The sequence below is a fragment of the Pyrgilauda ruficollis genome, unplaced genomic scaffold (genome assembly GCF_017590135.1).
Source record: "Pyrgilauda ruficollis isolate IOZ18807 unplaced genomic scaffold, ASM1759013v1 scaffold108, whole genome shotgun sequence".
Taxonomy (NCBI): Eukaryota; Metazoa; Chordata; class Aves; order Passeriformes; family Passeridae; genus Pyrgilauda; species Pyrgilauda ruficollis.
Genome location: NW_024508988.1, coordinates 842,198 through 862,694, shown reverse-complemented (window position 1 = coordinate 862,694; position 20,497 = coordinate 842,198). Strand labels below are relative to the sequence as shown.

At 37.2% G+C, this 20,497-nt stretch overlaps 1 protein-coding gene across 3 annotated transcripts in view; it reads left to right on the top strand.

Moving 5' to 3' along the window:
• The window catches only part of FYB1 (FYN binding protein 1), a 45,133-nt gene that overhangs the window by 1,704 nt on the left and 22,932 nt on the right, over positions 1 to 20,497 (top strand). For all 3 annotated transcript variants that reach the window (XM_041472619.1, XM_041472628.1, XM_041472609.1), the window contains exons 2-4: positions 4,123 to 5,251; positions 18,404 to 18,578; positions 20,223 to 20,272. In XM_041472619.1, coding sequence (XP_041328553.1) covers positions 4,150 to 5,251; positions 18,404 to 18,578; positions 20,223 to 20,272 — 1,327 coding nt within the window. In that variant the 5' untranslated portion in view covers positions 4,123 to 4,149. The remainder of the gene's footprint in view (positions 1 to 4,122; positions 5,252 to 18,403; positions 18,579 to 20,222; positions 20,273 to 20,497) is intronic.

Genomic DNA, 20,497 nt, shown 5'->3' with positions numbered 1-20,497 from the left:
GCAACCATTGTATTAGCAATTAGCATTTTATGAGCAAACTGTGTCTCTTTGTCTTCTTTTCACGCTTCTGCTACATACATTTATAGGCGCAGAGCATTGCAACTTCTCAGCTTCACTTCCAATGCACTTACTCTTAGAGGGACTCTTGAACTAGTAATTACAGCTAGACTCAAGGGGAGGAAAAGCAATTTGGAAATATCTTCTGGAAACAACAAATTTGCATAATGTTAATTCTGAGGTGCCTGGAAAAGAAAGTAGTCAAGCAATAATTTATCACAAATTCAGAATGACACTGCCACATATACAAAAATCTAGACTGCCTCAAATCTACTACCTTCAGTAGAAGTTATATAAGACTTATATAAATTTACAAAATAATGTTCAGGTCTGTATTTTTCTATAGTTCTCTTTGTAATTTTCCGTGCCATTTTTGTCCATTTTCTTATTCTTTATATCCTGCGCATAGGTTGGAGCTCAATGCCCTTAGTGGTTATCAACTTCTCTGGTTATTTCACTATCAAAGAATTCATAATTAAGCATAGTTTTCTTCTTAAAGGGATAGTTTTATAATATTTATTTTATTACTCTCTAACAAACTCATCAAGATCTGATTTTGAGTGTTAAAGGGTATATTTAAACCCCATCACTTGGGAATAGAAATGTAAAACTTGCAGTTGAGAAGAGAAAAGATGGGGGTTTTATCCTTTATAAATCAGATCTGTATGTATTTTGAATGAATTCTTTGTACAGTCAAAAAGTACATATTTTTCATTTGCCTAATTAATGATTGTATGCACACACATCTGCTATTCTGTTCACTGATCCAGTGATGCTGTTTAAAGAAAGCTTGGCCTCAAGGGCAAGTTGAACTGAAATAATCTTTTGGCTTCACCAAGACAGGAAAGTAAATAATAAAGTTATATTTACACCAAGGCAAAAAAATCCAAGAAACTTTTTTGTTTAGGCTGCCAGTTGAGACTGAAATATCCATACTAAACTCAGGAAGAATACAACTGAATGTTTTTATGTACTTTCGTGTTCTTAGTACAGTGTACTTCTGTACAGAAATGTGCAGCCATATTGTAAATTATGGAGAATTATATTTGTTAACACTGAGGTGTAACTAAGGTGTAGTATAACAGTTCTGTACAAGTTTAACTTGGTAGCTCTGCGAGTCTGCTGAAGGCTGTGGGAGGCTCTGAAAGCTCTGTGTATAAAAATATATCTATGGCATGAGAGCTAACACATAGGTATTGCTTTAGATTTGAGCAAACATTGAATAATGCAACCATCTTGTATTAAAGAAAATCTTACTTTGCTCCTTATGTGTTGCTTCCAGTTCAGATCAAAAGTTGAAAGCCGAAATATTTTGCACAGTTTCCAATAGAGATCAAAGACAATGTTCAGAAAATAACCCAAGTAGCTTTTGCATGAGACTCCTTTTTTGCACAGAGACTTGGCACTTTAGAGGGGAAGGGCAGGGGGAACTTAATCTCTCTTCAGAATCTTTTCAAGTTCCCATTTCATGATTTACAACCTACTCTACGTGATAATGATGTAGGTAACTGCTGTCGCTTCTGGGAAGGGAAGCACAGAGACTGTGGAGATTACTCTATGATCAGAGCCACAAGCAAAAAATTTTCTTTTTTTCCCCAGTTCCCCTATGCTTACCTGACCAGTCAGGCTCTGCATTAAAATCTGCATGACTTCTAATGTAACACAGCTTATGAAGGCAGAAGCTGGGCATATGCATTAAAGAGAAGCAAAAAGATTTCACCAAGTTTCTTACTCTGTTTTGATTCTTACTATTGCCTTTACCAAGTAAATGAAAGAGTCTTTATTTATAATTGTAAACTCTTCCACATATCCAGGAACATTTTCATCTTGCTGGGCTTGTAAATATGCATGACTAGGGCAAGGTTTGTTCAGAGTGTTGGGAAGAAATTTATTTTAAAAAATGCATTGGCACTCCTGACATGGCAGGAATGAATGGCTCAGTGCATTTGGAAGCATGTATGAATGTAATTCATGTAATTAATGTAATCTTGCTATTGCAAGTCTGAAACTCCTCAGAAACCATATATCATAATAATAACATTTTCTTCAAAGTCACATTCCCAGCTTCCTAAAGGTCTGCATGTTGAACGGCTCTTGCTTGTAAAAAGTACTGTCATTTGCACAGTACATTTTCTTATATTTCAAACAGAAGGAGTAGCAAAGCTATCAATTTATTGCTATGACTTTCAAAAGAAATTAGTAGCTGAGCTGGCCAAGCAGCTGATCAAATCCAAACTTAGAAGGTCTGAAGACTTCTGACATAAGCTATAATTACAGTATCTCTGGAGGTCTAGATTTTCTTATAGACCTTAGGAAAAAATAATTGATTAGTACAAAGTCAAAAGAGATCAGAGACAAAAGGCTTTTTTCTTCTCTCCGGCACTGAATTGTCTAAACTGGGTAAAATCAGGACCTTGTGAGGTATTGTGGGACAAATCCTGAATGATTAGTTATGCATATGCATACCTCTGCAATGTAATTGTGTGTGTCTGAGTGTGTATGCATAAAACAGCAGCATATGGCTTAACCCTGATAATCTCCATAGTAAATGTGTACTTCCTCCCTTCTTTATATGCACAAAAATACCCAACAATGCGGTCGCTGGGTATAAGTTTCATTATGTCTATCTTGTTTTGGCTGAATTTAATGTAAGTAATTTGTAGCTCAACACAATCGGTTTGGGAAAATTTAATTTCTTGACAATGCCAAAAGACTGGGGTAGTTACCTTTAAGTTGCAGAAGTCTCTCTCTCTCTCTCTCTATATATATATAACTACTCCAACTTAACACGCCATTTATGTAATGAGATACAAGCAAATGGAAAGCAAAAGGAGCAAAAGCCCAAGTGAGAAGCTTTTGTTATGAAGTAGAAAAAGGAAAAACACTGAGTACTTGCTGAACCATAGTAAGTCAAGACAGTTCATTCTTAAACCTCTAATTTTTTTCCAACCCCTCTTTGTTTTGTAGCAATACTCCTTGTTTTACAGACAGATGATTCAGAACCCTACCTAGTTTATCCACAAGGGTTACATTTTAACTCACACAGGAAATCCAGGTCCTACTTCTGAATAGTATGTATCAATGTATGTGCCACAGCTGCACCCCCTGCTGCCACTGCAAGCTGGGAAGAGGATTTCTTGCTCCATGCAGCTCCTGGAAACCCAAGGTGGCCCCTGCCCAGTGCAGTGGGACCAGCTCATTGCCTTTTGCTCCCGTCCTGCACTGATGTGTTTTATTTTTCCTGAATTCAAATGTATTGAACATTTGGGTTCCGTTCATAATTAAGACTGGTCCTGAAACTTATTGAATTGGGGTGACTAATTAAAATATCTATTTTTGAATGAAGCTGGATTTTATTATCTTGGAATTACATAACTTCTTTTTTTTTTTCAAATAAGAAATTTAGTAACTTTGACAATATCTGGGTATATTGATCATCATTTCTTTTAATTTTACTTCACATATTTTCATTTGCTACCTACACATGCACAGTTTTATTCAGATAAAAAATGGAGAAGAGAAACAAGGACAAAGTGAGAGTATGGGGAGCAGAAAGTAAAAAAAATTGCTGAGAAAGGAAAGAAAAATTGACACGCACATACATCAACCAGAAGAATTTGTTTTCACAGAGAAACTTGCAGTTCTCCAAAGAGTTAGGAGAAATAACATGAATCTGGTAGATTCCCCCAGGTTCCAGTACAGGAACTTCTTATCACAGCAAAATAAAATTTTTAAGTAGGTTGATTTTAAAGTTGTATGTAATTTCTTATGTTTATTTCACAACTCCAGAAGTAACCAGAAACTATAATATGCTCAAAAGGACTTGCAGTACCTGAAAGGCAACACCTGAATGAAAATTTCAAAAAATCGTATAACCACTGCAAGGATACAACAAAATGCTCAGCCTCTCTTAACACTACAGGAAGATGAGCTATAGCACCTCGTCAGCCAATCAGCAGTAGTAAAGCCTCAGACCAGGAAACTCTTTAAAGTACAGTATTTGTGAACATTGCAACAGTACTTTCCCATTGCTGCCCTTTGTTTTTCTCTTCTTTATGTTTGTAGAATCAGAAGCCACGGGTGAAGTTCATCATGGAGAAATTTGAGAGATGTAACAGAGACACAGAGGATCCTTCAAACAGCCGACCCATCAAAATCCCAAGAAAAGATGCAGCCAAAGGATTACAGATGAGGAAAGCAATATTTGAGGAATGTACAGATAAAGGATGTACTGCGTTTCCTCCAGGACCCAGTACCCTTCACAAACCTGTTCAGTCTAAGCCTCCTATGGCAGTCAAGCCTTCAAGTGATGACAAAACAGACAAAGATCCAAACCCACCACATTTGAAACCAGTGACACAAAGGTTTGGTGTTCAGCTTCAGCCCATTAACAGAGGAAATGATGAAAAAGCTGGATGCAGTAAATTCTCTATCAAAACCAGTGACCCATCAAAAGAGGACCCAAAGCCTTCGAACCCAAAACCTGCACAGAACAAGTTCCTTGCTCCTCCTAATAAAGAAAAAAATCCTCTGGGACCAAAACCTAATTTAAATTTTGCATCACAGGAGAATGAGGCAAAACCAGAATTTTCAAAAGTAGCTGCAGTTAAAGAAAAATTAAGGTCTGCAACACAAGAAAATGAGCCCAAGCCTCCTGTTTCTAAACCACCTCTTGCTCAGAAACCTTCCCTAAACAATGAGGTATCTCAGAATGAAAACACTTCTTATAAAAGTGGTTTTCGGCAAAGACCGTCTGCACCCAGAAAAAACATACATGCACACCAAGTAGCAAAGGAAATGGGTGAAAATAGTAACTCTGCTGCAGAAGCTCCAGGCAGTAATATTCCTAAAATAGCTCTGAAGCCTACTGGCCATGGGTACAGCTTACCAAAAGGACCCCCCAAAACAATGGCAGATAACTCTGAAGAAAAGGGAATGAGTGCTGCCAAGAACATCTTCCTCAAGAAAATCACCCAGGAAGAAGCAGGTTCTTCTCATAAATTCCTTAAGACAAATATGGCACTTGCTGCAGGAAGACCATCAGGTGAATCAAAAGAGAATGAGGAGAGGAGGTCTACAATGCCCAGGCTGAAAGTCTTGCCCCAAGGGCTCAAGCCGAGCCAGCCCCCACAAAAACCCGACAGACCCCTCACTGTGGACCTGGAAATCTTCCAGAAGACCTGCCAGGAAAACAGTAAGTCCACTCTGTTCTTTCTTCCTTGGATATTAGCTTTTTGATGCACTTAGAACCAGGTTAATTTCAAATGGAATCTCCTCTTCTGTTCAGAAATAACTTGTGCATCAGAAAACCCTTTAAAGCTGTAACTTGGGCTTCTGTCTCTTTTCTACAATTAAAATTGTATTTTCTATCCTTCAGTGATAAAGTTCAGGAAGAATGTTTACTGTATTGAGTTCACTTGTTTCTTAAAACTACTGAGATGCAGCTATAACTTGTGTCAGGGAGTATTTTCTCAACAAGCACTTAAGTCCTGACATAATTAAACAGATCGAACTTAGATACTTCAATTTTAAGTCTAGTTAGTGAGAAAGGGGGATGCCAAATGGTGTGATTCGGAGCTCTGAAGTTGCTTATAGTGGAGTGGATCTCTAACTCCACATCACATGTGTGGTATATCAGGTTCATTCATGTAATTTAGTTGATACATAATTTGTCCTTGTACCTTCTGTGTCTAGAATGGCACCTTCTGTGTCTGTGTCTGTGTCTGTGTCTAGAAACAGCATGGCTTGTGTTTCAGCAGTTCTGAATACACATAAGACTGGTCTTCCTGAGGCAGAAGAGGTCCAGAGGGGCTATGGCAGCATGAAAAATCTCAGAGCTGATTTCTCTTAAGAGAAAAAACCTCATTAAAAACACAGTGCCTGCATGCAGCTATATATTGTGTTGCTAGTAATTTCACTCAAAGATTAGGAGTGTATCGGTAATAAAAAAAATTGCTTTCTTTTCAGCTGCTGTGTTCTGGTTTTCATCTGCTACCTTACAGTTAAGGAAATGTTCTCACAAATCCAAGATCAGGCCAAGATCCTCAAATGATGCAAATTTGTGTATATATTTGTGACATATTTAAGACAAATATGCCCATATACAATCTCTATACAGAAAGACAGCATTTTCAGCCAACTGCACAAGTAAATGTTTTGGTTATGTAAGAAAAGTAAGAGCTTTGCTAGTTAAAACTTTGAGAAATCCTGACAATGGCTGGAAATACAGAAAATGACAATTTATTTAAAATACATTTTAAAATTTACTTTAAGTAATTAATTGAAGAATCTTTATTTGTTGTTCTGCTCATTGTTTATTCAGATTTTTTTTTTTCTGGTTCCCATTCAATTATAGTCACAAAGCATTTTTTTCATTCTCTTTTTAAAACTGAGCATAAGAAATATTTAGCCTGTGTATTTCAAATTAACACTGTGAGCAGGGCTGTAAGAATAATATCAGAATTTTTGTTAGAAGGAGGGTGTCCAGTTGTTAGTAACCAGGGGTAAGAGCAGCCACTACCTTGACAGTCATAGGAACATGAGCTAAGGATGGAGCTGGCCAGCATGGTGGTCCAGGTGGTTTTCCAATTGTGTTGCAAAACTCACAACTAAGTAGAAATTAACGATCAGACATGGTCTTCTCTATCTCACAGTCATAGGGGCAGGTCAAGAGTGAAATATTTAGAAACCATATCCATGAGAAGCTGTCCCTGGACTTCAGCCTTCACTCAGAGAGCTGGCATGTAGACCTTGATATTCAATTTGGCTTTAATTAATGCAGCCCATTTCATTGTGGCCGAAAGTCTACACAGAACAATTCTGGTGGACAGACAAGTTATTCTAGAGTGAATCCTGAACAAACTCCTTTTCAGCTCCACAGTTATTGATTGTTGATGGGTTTCTTGGAATATAAATAACAAAATCTACCTGCTTTGGAAGGGCAGTTAAACTGAACTGTGTTTTTTTTCTTAACTGTTATTTCAAGAATCAAAGTCATGTCAGGAAGACACCACCCTCACAGCACAAAATCTTCCCGTTCATTACTGTGTCCTGGTGAACAGAAGGTTTCCATAGTTGCTTAATTTGCTGCTGTGATTCAGGTGCTGAAAATAAAGAAGGTTAAGCAAATGAAAATAATTGTTCTATTCAACAAAGCTTTCTGAGATCTAACCTTTGGAGCTTTTGTTCTGTAATAGGGCAAAAGTTAGGCTTTGCATTGTTCTTTGAGGAGAAAACCTCCACACATAGTGGTTTTTACACTTGTGTTAGGGGCATGTGCCTGCACTTTAGAAAACCTTGTATCGCCTGATTTAAAACAGGAGTTTGAATTCTGCTTTCTCAGAAGTATCAATTCACACCTTTTTCTTTGGTTGTTATCCTTTCCCATGAAACCTGTTTTACTGGTTTTTGAAAATAAGTATTCACTGGGCATGAAATGACATTAAATGTTAGAGGCTGAAGGACTTAGCTTTGACACAGAAGTCTTAGTTAAGTGTGGGAGAAGGATTTTAGTCATCCACCATGACTGCATGAATACTAAGGGATGTTAGTTTGATGTTGGCCTTGTCCTGAAAAACCTAGTCCTGAAAAACTTTTCATGATAAAAACTTCTGTAGATATAAATGTCTTTTTCAAGAAAGTCTCACTATTGACATGCTACTATTTTCCAGTGAAGGCAGGCTTTAAGAAATTCCCTGTCTGGGCCTGCATATACATGGCAGAATAGTAAATTCCTGTGTTATGTCCCATTGCAGCAATTTTCCATGACGGATCAAATTTACCTCAGCTAAGAATCAATGAAGTGCATGTGCCTTCTGTGTTCAGAAAACAATAACAACTATATTGTTTTACAATAAACACCCAAGGTCTTAGAAAAAAGGAAAAGAAACAAAGTCATTTTGCTGACAGCTTTCCATGTGAGGCCACAACTGTAGTGTTGCTTCCCGAGGAGAACCACAGCGGCGCAGTGGGACCATACAGGTACAGGTGGCCACACACACAAAGCCCCTAGTGCTCTACACACCTCTACATAACTCCTGAACAACAAACACCAGGGTTTCCATTTTATTCAGTGAATAAAAAGTGGGTGCATGCTGTCAGTCTTCTTCAGTCAGGGAGAAAATTCCTCAGAATTTTTAAGAGCCTCCACAACAAAGAATGTTAAGGCTGTGGAGGAAACCCTACCACTCTGGATTTTTTTAAGCATTACCTTAAAAGGTCAAGGGTTTGTCACATAATTCTCCTAAAACGTGTGGACAAAACTGTAAACTAAACTGCCAGTATGGCTTACAACATTGAAAAAGATAAATCACTGCAATTTAAAAATTAATTCCATCATCCTTAAAGAAATATGAATGAGATCATTATTTATCTGTCTTAGTTAGTTAGTTAGTTAGTTAGTCAGTCTGTCTAAGATTGCCTAAGAAAACAGATAAACCAACATTGAATGTTTCCTTGCAGGTGATTGTTCAGAGTGCAACTTGCTGCTGTTGTGTATAAAGAAGGAAAAGTACATAAAACTCACTGCAAATTAATATTTAAACTCATTATGCTTGATTATTGCCTTAGCTACAATGTTCTGCAACATTTTCCAAATGTCTTAGAGTATATTTTTATTTTTAAGGGAATAAATTGTATCCATTTAACATCAGGAGACACCTCTCCATTGTGAATGGTCAAAGCTTCTGCAACTGGCAGAAGATCTCCTAAGTATCTCCGTTTTTGTTTGTTATGGCTTATGTGCCACACTTGTTCCCTTCAAGATTATCTGATTCTAGAAAATTAACAGTAGAGATGTGGATTGTTTTTATCACAGGATGGAGACACAGAAAACTACTTTTCTCATGTATACACTTGTTATAGTCTGCACATGAATTCTGGTGTTGTTTGTGCAGCTGACTGCTCTAAATTCCATTGAGTCAGCTAAAACCACTCCTGAGTGGAGAAACTAAGATGAAGAATTTAGGACTCAGAAGAGAAACCATGCAAATGTGCCTGTTAATTTTGGTAATAGGTTTGACATGTAATTGGAATGGCTTTGAAACCCCTTCTGTTTTGAATCAAAGTATATGCATAACATATTCACTCAATAGGTCTGGACCTCTGCAAAGGACTGAATGAAGCACGTGAGGTATTATGCTCTACTTGAAACCATTGCCCACCTTCCAACAGGGTCGGTGCTGGATGGATTTAACACAGTGCCTCGAGGATTACACTATGTATGACAGCAGCCTTTGAGAAAAAGTGCTAAGAGGGGAAGTTAGAAAGGAAAACTCATAAGGATGTAGAAAAAAGACAACTATGAGTTTCTCATGGAAGGTTACAGAAAGGAAGCTGCTGAAGAGAAAAAAGTAAAACTGATGGAACAGAGTTATACCTTCTGCTTAGTAAAATTCCCTTAATTTAATTTCTGAAATCTTGTTCTTTTATTCACTCATTTTGATTCACAAGAAGAAACACCTATTTAAGCACCTTCATCATGTGGTTGCATTATATGGGTTACAATACAAAAGCATCTCTGCTGTACCAACACCTCACCTCTTCTGAAACCTGTCCAGATTCCAGAAAAGAATGTGAACACAGAGCATATTTAATTGACAGATTGAAAAAGTTATAAGAACTGGCTGAAATTTTCCCATTCTTTAAGTTGACACATATTTTGCTTAAAGCCTACCTTACAACTTTTTTTTGCAAGAGAGTGTATCCAGCATATCATACTATTTTATAGACAGCTTTATGGTCAAGTTGGAGATTATCTTGTTTTCCCTGACGCACAGAAGTACTGTAGTGATGGAGTTCTGGACATGTTCCTGGTACCATTGCTGTAGTATACATCTTGAACACAAAAGGTCTAGCTCCAAAAAAAAATACAGCTTTGTAGTCTGTTTACTTGTAATTACAGGAATGATTAGCATATACTTCTCATAATTGAAGCTTGATATGTACTGAAATTCTCTCTGAGCTGAAAGTTCTAATTTGTTTGTACTCTTTTAAGTATTTCCTTAGCAGCTCACAGAGGTAAAACTTATGCAGCATGGGTAATGTTTGAATTTGAAACAATCTGTGCCCTACTGGTGCAAGTATTTTCACCTTTTTATTTTCTAGACCTATATTGGTTCACAGGGAGGAATGTTCTTAATAAATCTTCATCATTTGGTAGCATTGCATGGGTAATAATACAGTACAAATGAATATATTTCATTATAGAAAAGACATTAAAATCATAGTTCATTATAGTTCATATATGGAAAACTTCCAGTCATTCTTGAAAGTTTTGATATTAAATGCTATAATAAATATTCAGTATTAATAGACACAAAAAAAAAAAAAAAAAAAAAAAAACAGGCCTTTCATAGTAAAGCTGTTAGGAAGATTTTGAAATTGTATCTTTTTTTTTTTTTTTTATCCTAAAAAGTTCATTTTAGTAAAGAACATTCCTGAGGTCATTGGTTTCCTCTTGAAATTGAACCCTCTTCAGATATGTGCATTTGGAACAATGGTGTTCCTTGTTTACAAATTCTGAAGAGAAAATCTGAAAACTTCCACTATCCAAATGCAAGACTTTGTTGAATGAGAATTTTTAATGAAAATTATTTTTTCTATACCATGGTATGTATGATGTAATTATGTATTATTTTTCACATTGAAAAATTTTAAAATCCCTCATCACTTTTTTAGTTTGGGAAATAGTTACATCTTAAGAAAACTTTTCCACTACATTTTCTTTACAAAGTTGCTTTTGGATCATGGTGCACATTTTCTTTTGCCTTCTCTTTCAAATACAAATTAATTAAAAAAGATCATTTTTAAACTATTACTATCTAATATGTCCTCCAACTCTGAATGTTTTCAATTTTTATTATTTTTTCTTGCATATGAAATGATACCATGCAACATAAAATTAATTTACTCAGGTTTATAAATATTTTTAGTAGCAGTCATTAAGGCTTATTATATTTAGAAGCAGTCATTAAGGCTTTTTATCAGACCAACTGCAGTTCTATTTAGATTTAATTTTGTGTTTCTCTTTAGCTAAGTACAGTCTTCTGTCTATGACAACACATCTGCAGTTGGAAATTACTTTCCTCATGCCAGTCAGCCGTGCCCAGAAGAAGTGCTGGACCCCTAAAGAATTAGGAATATCTGACCTCATATTTAGTCACCACAAGGCTCAGTCCTGCAAACTTTTATATACTGAAGTACTTTGGGTGAAACTGTGAGCCTCTTTTTGGAGTAAGGCTATGGGCATGCTTAATATTTTTCAGCCCTTGACCTTAAATGTAAATTTAGATGCTCACTTTCATGTGCTCTATACCCTTCATCTGTTTGTCTCTAAATATATATGGAAGGGGAAAAATCCCCAACCTTGTATAGGGTCTAGAGTTATGTCAACTCTTAATATGTCAACTACATGATATTTTTGAGAATATAAGTGTTAGAATAAGTGTTAAACATTATGTGAAACACCCTTAAGGTAGTCTGTGCATCTCTTGTGGAAAGATTTTCAAACTGAGACCAACAAGAAGTTTTGCTTTTAAAAGAAGAGATTCTCCACCTGTTTTGATTGTCTTTTTCATGATGTTATGAGCAACCATCAGCAAATTGATCTGAAAAAGGATGAAGACTTAGGTGTTCATTTCCCCTTTTTTCTCCTTTGTCTGAAATTCCACTCTTTTGGGACATAATTTTGTTTGCACACAGGAGGAAAAAAAAAAAGCTTAATCACCTAACTGGGAGGAGAATCAGGAAGGAGAAGAATAAAAGAAAAGAAAAGAAAACTCATAAAAGATTGTACCTAGGTATTTTTAAAAGTAAGGTCTGGACTCAAGGAGAGCAACAACCAGAAACTTTCCATGCTCTTTGTTTTCAAGGTGTGGGCAGTGTCACAACTGAAATTTGTTGCTACAGTATGTGTCACAATAGCATAACCAAAAGTACTGAGATTCAGCTCTTTTGTAAGCTTACCTGAGCAGCTCCAAAGCAACATAATAGTGAAACCTTAAACCATAGCTCGTATCTAAACAAAAATGTGGTTAGGGAAGCAGAGCAGAGCAGAGCTCTCTGCACATTACAAGTGAAGTAGGAAGTGGCTGATCAGCTCCTGCAGATATTGTTGCAGGTTCTTAGTAAACCCTCTGTAAAACCCAGAAAGCTACCCAGGTCTTGCATGTAGAAGTAGTGAGGTGTTTTGCAGTGAAAAATTGTATGATAAAAACTATAAAAATTCACTAATAATTTTAAAATTACAAGCATTTTCTCCCACAGAATATTTGAAGTTTCCTTGCAGCACCTCCTCATTGTCAGGTTTTCTTAACATTACTAAAAGCAGGAGTCAGCAACAGACCAGGAGCTCACTGCATCAGAGCTCAAAGGGAATGAGATCTCACCAAATGCCATACTCTATGCCAAAGAAAGAAGGTGGGGTTTTTTTAGAATGCAAAGTCAATAATCCATTTTTGCCTTGCATGTTGCAAGAGACTGCATTGTTATAGAAGGGATTTTCTTACATACATATAAATTTATGCTGTCTATTTTTGGTGAAGCGGTATGATGAGACCACTCAAAATGGAATGTACACAATGCTATGCATTGCTGTTCAGTTCCAGTTTTATTTAGGATGCAGTCTTGGACCAGAAATTTCTGGATTGAGACAAGGGATAAGCTGGATGCTACAGCCTGATACCTTAAATATCATTAGCAGTTCAATCTTTGTGGTTAAGTCTGGACTGTTTGGAGACTGGAGGCCAGGCTAATGCATTTGCAAGAGAATGTATTGCAGATAAGATCAACACAGCTGTTCTGAGCTAACTGGGATTTCTAAAGTGCTGCTGGCTTTGGGAACAGGTATGCATTGCTGCTACAGTCCTGCCAAGGGTGAGAAAAATATGAATAGCTGAAACCAGACCACCCTCTGCTAGAACAGGATACTTGCCTGTTTCAAGGGAGGTTATCAAAATTATTATTTTTCATTGTTGCCAGTTAAAAGCTTTGTGCCAAATAAACACATTCTGTTGCAATACTGATTGGATTGAACAGATGGGTTTGTATCTTCAGCTGATGGCTGTAGAACTGCAGGTTTGAGTGCTAAATGATATGTGGGATTTTTTTTCCCTTTGATAGCTTCTATTCTGCTCAGGTTGGTAATTCGATGTTCACTTTCTTCTCTGTGCCAGTCTCTCACCCAAACACCCAGATACCCTGGTATTTAGGGAGGCAAGAAACAGAGACATGTCATTTCAATTTTATGAATACTGGAGCCCTTGAACATGAGTCCAATTCATTTTACAATTTTGAAAAACAGGGAACCACCTGTGACCAAAGGACTGGTTCCCCTAAGATTCCCATCCCACCAAGTAATGCATGTTCCAGGTGTACTCCATTACAGACTTCAGGCAGTGCTAGGACTTCCCTTCATTTTGCCACATATTTATGGTATAAGCATCTCAGGACAGAGAGATGAAGTATCTCCGGACAGCACTGAAGGTTGTAAGAGAGAAAGAATGGCCTTTTCTCATTCTGTCCTGAATGCTTTTGCCCACATAGAATTCACAAGTTCCAAAAGAGCTGGACTTCTAATTTCTCTTTGAGTTCACATGTGAGAGGCATAGAAATTATGCTGTTTTATGCAGGTTGATTTTTTCTGCTGTTGAACACAGAATGTCTGGACATGAAGTGAAGGTGGGATCTTTCTCTAGATGTCATACTGGCTGCCAAAGATGTATCAGTGTTTCCCTTTCACAAGCCGAGAATGGCAAGGGTCAAAGTCACAAGTATTGCATCAAGACAACTTCAGTGTCCTTCACTTCCCAATGAACAAACATTCCCAAGAATGTAAGTGACCTTTTGGCCAGTGCCCATATGAAAACTGTTTGAGAAGGTTCTCCAAGAACACAAGATAGATTTTTACAGTGTTCTGTGCATAGTTGTACTGTAAGTGCTGAGGATCTGGGCATTATTAAAAAAAAATTTAATGCCACAAGCAGCAGTATAATGAAATATTTGGGACATTCTGTGGACAGTTTTTATGTCAGGTTTCTCTATACAGCTGCAGTGCCTTTTCTTCTGTTCTTTTTTTTCTATTTGAAGACCTTCCATTTCTGCCCCTGTATATTCAGTGCAGAACCACATGTGAAAAAGCTGAGAGTCCTGAGAGGACAGGCTATTTGGAAATCGAGGTGTTAGCTGTCAAACTGTCACACAGTGACTGCCCTTAACACTGTTTACTGTGATGAGAGTGCTTTAGGTGCATGTGAAGCCACAATGTACTTTCAGTTTAATTTCTTGATCTGTGTCTGCTGCTTACTGCTGTTCCACTACCTCCACAGAGCTTTTCCATGGTTTTATAGTACCAAGTGTCCCAGATTTTGATAAAAAAAAAAAAAAAAAAAAAAAAAAAAAAAAAGGAACTGGAGTAAAAATTAAATGCTCCATTACTCCATTATAACCCACTATTGAATGTTATGATAGGTTTGGCTCAGCAGGCCTGATTATTGCGCCTTTTTTTTTTCCAAACAGCTTTTCAGCATGTCACTTTCCTACCTAAATCATTCCACTATTCGCTATTTCTGGTATTAGAATGAAAGTATTTTATACCTACATCAGTCTTGTCATAAGTGTAACTAATTAAGCTAATCAAAACTCTAAAGTCAGAGAAGAGTCAGTTATAATAGTTAGAAACTAAAAAAGCAGCATTTCCATTAATATGATGCTCATTTAGTTACTGTTAGATTATAACAAACTACAAAAATTAAAAAGGACAGGTTGTTCAGCCTTTATACTTAAAAATAAGCACTTAATCTAAAATGCATGTGGTGTCCTTTCCTGGCTCACTTTCCTATTGCCTGTATTTGGCTCTCAAGAGACATCAGATGAAAGAAGTATTATGCACGGAGACCTGGGAAGAATTTTTACCTTAGTCCTACAAAGGACTTATCACAAGAAGTAATAAAATATGAATGCAAAAAGTTCATATGCATGTTGTGCACGTACACAACACTCTGTTAGGACAACGTAAATTTAACCACAGAAAAACTGATATAGAATTCCCTATTAAAACACAAAAATAAATTTGAGAGTATTATTAATATCAATTAACATGGCTTTCAGGAAAACAAAACAAAACAAAACAAAACAAAACAAAACAAAACCCAAACAAACCAAAAAACAGACTCCTTTCTGGTTGTTTTATTTGATTAGAAATCTAGAATTTATCTGGAGATACATGTCAGTGGTATTCATCTTCATAAGAAGTTTTAGGGCAATGAGAAATTGTAGTCTACAGATGAATAAAGACTGTGAAGAATTTAATGCTAAGACAGAGTCTGCAAATATTCAGACACAACAAGAGCACAGTCATGTGTAACCTTGGCTCATTTAAGCAAAGTTTGCTTTCATTCAAATGCAATTGTACGTCTATAATGAAGAAATGTAAACCATACATGTGAAACAAGTTTGTGTAATGATTTGGAGGAAAAAATCAAGCTATAAGCAGTTCTACAATTGGGTAAGGATTATAATGAGACACAAGAGTATAATGCATAAGGGTTATCAGCTTGTAACTCTAAATTCTTGGAGTTTTATCCTTAAAGAATTTTCATATAGTCACAAAGTTTTTGAATAAAAGATTTTTGCTAATGGGCATTAGTTTAATAGTCAGGAGTCTGCACTTCCAAAACAGGAGGAGAGATGACAATTGGAAAAAATACTGAAACCCCCTGGATGCAATCAGTAGAGATATGACCAGATGAAGAATGACTTGCAATTTTCATCGCTACATGTGGTAGACAAGTGCATGCTCTGTAGAATTCCAGTGCCAGATTTTCTACAGTGCTGGAAAGGTTGGAGAGATAACAGAAATATCTATGAAATAATTGCTACATAAGGAAGAAAAAAGAAAAAAAAAAAAAAGCACCCTTGATTGAAATTTAAAACGTTGAGTCTTTTAAAGTCACTGAAAAGACATCTGAGTTATGTAATAATTCCAGTGGTGTCAATACCTTTTGGGTATAAAATAGTGGTGATAAAAAGGCTTTTGACCCTGTGTGCAAAGGTAAAAATAAAAGTAATAGAATGTGAAGCCTGAGGAACTTAGAAAACAGTAAGATTCAGATTCTAATAGTAAGCAAACTTAAACAAGTACCACCCCAAAAACTCTGTAGCATTCTTTCTCTTGTCAACACCCCTCAAACAACTGAAAGATACATTTTAGCCAAAATGCTATTTTAGTATAGCTCCAGCTGTTGATCTCAATATAGCAGCAAATATTTCAAGTGTGATGTAATACACAGGACAGCAATGAAAGGATGTCAGCATTGAATTGGAAGGGATATAAAGAAGTGGTTTGTCACTATGTTGATGTCCATCCCAATGTACAGCGTAAGAACAACTGTACTAGAACTTATTCATGCCATAAATTTATCCTACTTCTTCGACATAGATACCTCAAAGCATGAAAACTCCACTTTCACTGGTAGAAAGTGCCTCCTAGCAATTGTTGCTTGGCTTTAAGCATCTTACTTATTGCCTCTTCACTATGGAAAAGAAGGGGGAAAAATATAAATTATCCCTTTCTTCACTACCAGAGACTTAGGTATTAATTTTGTCCTACCCCAATCTTACCACATTTCCCTAAACCACCACCATTTGTTTGATATATTCAGGATTTTGTGTTTTCTGGACCTCATTCTCCCTATTCTCCACTACTGGGTACTCTCCAGCTGGCACACATTGACCCTGCTGTAGCCTCCTCAGTACTAAGAGAAAGGATTATTTCACTTGACTTTTGGACTATATTTTTTAATAAAATGTTTAAAAGAAAAGTGGTACAAATTTAATCTTGACATATCTTAAATGGTATGAGTCTTCTTTTGTAATATGCATGTTCCTTAATGCACAAACCACAAAAGAATTCACTTGTATGATCATCCATTTTGGGGCTATCACTATTTTGCCATTTAAGTAATGGAGGAATTTAACAGGTTTAAAATGCACCACTATTCACATGTATGTTGACAAGTTGGTCTAAGCATCCATGAAGACATATGTATCCATAATTTTTTGAGTTGTGTGGTAGTAAGGAGAAAAATTGCCAAGGTTTGATAATTTCACTTTGATTTCCATGTGCAATATGTAAAGCTCTATGCTAAAGTTACCAACTCCCCTTTTCTTGTCTTTCACAAGGACAGAATTCCAGACACCCAATAAACTAAAAAAGCTCTTCCACTAGCTTCTTACAATTTTCAGTCTTGCCATTAAACTAGTAAATATTTGTTGTTTTTCTGTGTTTTGAGCCCCTTTTTTTTTCAGCGAGGTTATCATTTCCTTTACTTGAAAAGATTTTAATCTCTCACAGGTGTGAACTTAAATTCTCCAGAAGACAATGGGTTTCTTCTCAGCTGTAATTGATTTTAACAGAAATCTGAATTTGTTTTTTCCCACTGTTCTGCTTTTCCTTGGATTTTCCTGGATTTGTCTCCATGCAGCTGGGGACAGTTCTTTTTTGGTAGATTTTAATCCACTGATGATACTTAAAAAACAAACAAACAAACAAAAACTTCAAAAATATCATGGCATCCAAACTCTGACTTAATTTGCTTGTGTAGAATAATTTCTCTCAAAACCAACCCTCAGAGCAGTGGTTGCTATTGTTTGGTTGTGGCTTGTGCAGGGAGCATGAATTCAGTGCAGCACACATGCATACCAGCTCACTCATCTAGTTGTGGCTTCCGTGCCTGGTGCAGGGCACCATCAGTTTTTGAGGCTATACCTGTCTGTTGAGGGTGTAGCTTCTGTGCAGCTTTGCAGACTGCCACTTTTCTAATCTGAGCTTGCTAGAAAAGTCCAGAATTTTGCAACTTATATTAAAAATGTATTTGAAGATGTTCAGAAACCTGTACCTCTCTTTATAAAGGCCAAAATATGGTTATGTTTCTCATTTCTTCCCTTAAAGCTCTTTCTTTGAGCACAAAAAACTCAGCAAGACTACATCAGTGCTCATATGAAATTCTGCAGCTGGTCTTTTTAATCAAAAATTGTGGAATTAAATGATAATTTCGTTTTGAAACACAGGTATTAATATATTGGATGAACTGTGCTGTTTTTGTGTCTAGTTCATGTCTTGGCAAAGGCATTTTTGTGTCCTTGTACAGGGAGAACATTCTTGAACGCAGAGTCTCCTCTAGTGTGATAAGATAATGCAACAAAAATATCTAAGAGCAGGTTCAACAAAATATACTTTCCCTGGGGTGCGTGCAGTACTGATAGCTTACCTGAAAACTTCATCAAACACAGCAAAGTTCCTTCCTCAGATGTTTGCTTGATAAATTCAGTCTGTTCTGCTATATTTCAGGTCCGAAAAATAAAGGTTTGAAACAGAAAACATCTTCCTCAGCAGCACTTGCCCCACCGATACCTCCATCACACACTGCCGTGCCGCCTCCTCCGCCAGCCTTTCACCCATCCCTGCAGGTGCCAGCAGCTCCCAGTCTGCCTCCCAGAAACATCAAAACCAGCTCTGAAACAATGTGAGTGAACATAAGCCACAAGATCTTTATTTTCTCACCTTTCTCTGCCTACCACTTTCCTCCTGGCACAGCAGGCAAAGGCTACATGAGTTCCAGGTTTCTGAGAGAGGGGTGTCTCACATTACATTCCTTATCCCACCCTGCACCTGGCCTGTTTAGAATTAGCTTTTTATATTAGTTTGTACCCTCCATCTATTTGGTTGTTTCCCTGAATTGTCTTATGTATAACTTTTTTGTCCTTTGCTGGTGAGGATAGGGGGAAGGCAACAGACTGGTTTTTTACTCCAGAACAATCCAAAAACTTTAAACACTGATAGAAAATCAGTTGCCCCAATAGCTGAAGGTTTTCCCTGAATTTTTCTAGGCAGAGAGGGCGAGGAGGGTCAGGTCTATGAGCCAATACCCCAGGAAGCAGCTTTGCAAGCTGGAGGAACTGAGCTCAGCACTGGTTGTGAAACTGCACCGAGGCCGTGTCGTGGCCTTGTGTAATAACCCTGAGAAGCCTCTCTTGATATGGGGCTCCTTTCTTTATCCTTCTTTGAAGAGCTGCCTACAGAAGCAGAACCTCTGCTGACAGATTTATAAGTACTTGAGTCCAGCATCAAAACTGACCAGAATCAAGCTGAGCCTGAATAATGAGCTGCTTTCTGGCCAGCAGGTACTGCAAAGAGCATCAAACAGCAGGCAGGGAGAGCCAGGGAGGCGTGTCCAGCTCAGCACTCTGTGGCTGCATCAGTCCTGCCTCTCAGCCACAGTACCTGCAGCTGCCATGCTGGGTATCCTCCTCTTTATCCAGGCACAGGGGCCAAGTTTGACATCAGACACTTCTGAAATGTACCTCCAGATGCCCTGTCTGCTCTCCCATTCCTGTGTGCCCTGTAAATTCTCCTCTCTGCTGAAAATTTTTGCCTGGGTGCTGTAACCTTTGCTTTCACCTGCTTTGTAACCATGCTTTCCCCATCCAGTTTCAGAACATCCCGTTGTGCTTTCAAGTCCTTTTTTGATTACACTTTGATGATAACTGTCAGCCCTTGTTTTCTTGCTGCTGTAACAAAATGTTATAAAGTTAAAAGTCCCCTGATAGTATTAGTCATATTCTCAATTCAATTTCCTGTTTCTCTCATTTGGACAACATTTTAAATCTAAGAGCTCTGGTGACATTTTACCTGGCCTAACCTTTACACCATTTCTCTTGTCCCTTGTTGAGACTTTAAGCCCAACGAGTCAAAGTCTCAGAGCTATATTTAGCATTGAGAAAAAGTGTGACATTGTACTTTTGCACTGTAAGAAGACTGCACCTGCAAAAATGGTTAAGAAGTCCAACAGATTCTTTCCATTCAGTTGGCCTGTCTGTTTATGATATTTTTCATACCACACTCTCTGTGAGTGCCTTTGACTCACTTTGATATTTTTTACTCTGCATCAAGATCAAGGTGCATCAAGGCCCCACCTGAAACACTGAGTCACAGTCAGAGAGAACAATTTAGAAAATCTTGTATGTACTTAAGTAGGATATAGGGCTCAATAGACTGTTCTGCCTTTGTATAAAATAGATAATAAAAAGCACCAGAAAAATGGTTAATGAAAATATAATCATAAAATCGTCTTCATAGGTTTCACATGTTTACCTTTTCATACTTACAGAAACCTAGAAAATGAAGAAAATTATGATGATGTTGAATTTGTTTCACAGGGTAAGATGCATACATTTTATACATTTTAATTAATGGCTACTGTGAGAAGCTGTAAGCATGTTGTATTTATAAGATAGTTTATTCTATTCAAGAGTGATTTGTTTAATATTCTGCTGCTTTATGGGTAAAGATGGTTCTCATAACCCTAATGGATCTACTACTGTTTTGTGATTAGTATGATAGACTCTCAGAAACTGCTTTAAATGTCTTTCTCCCCCCTCCCCG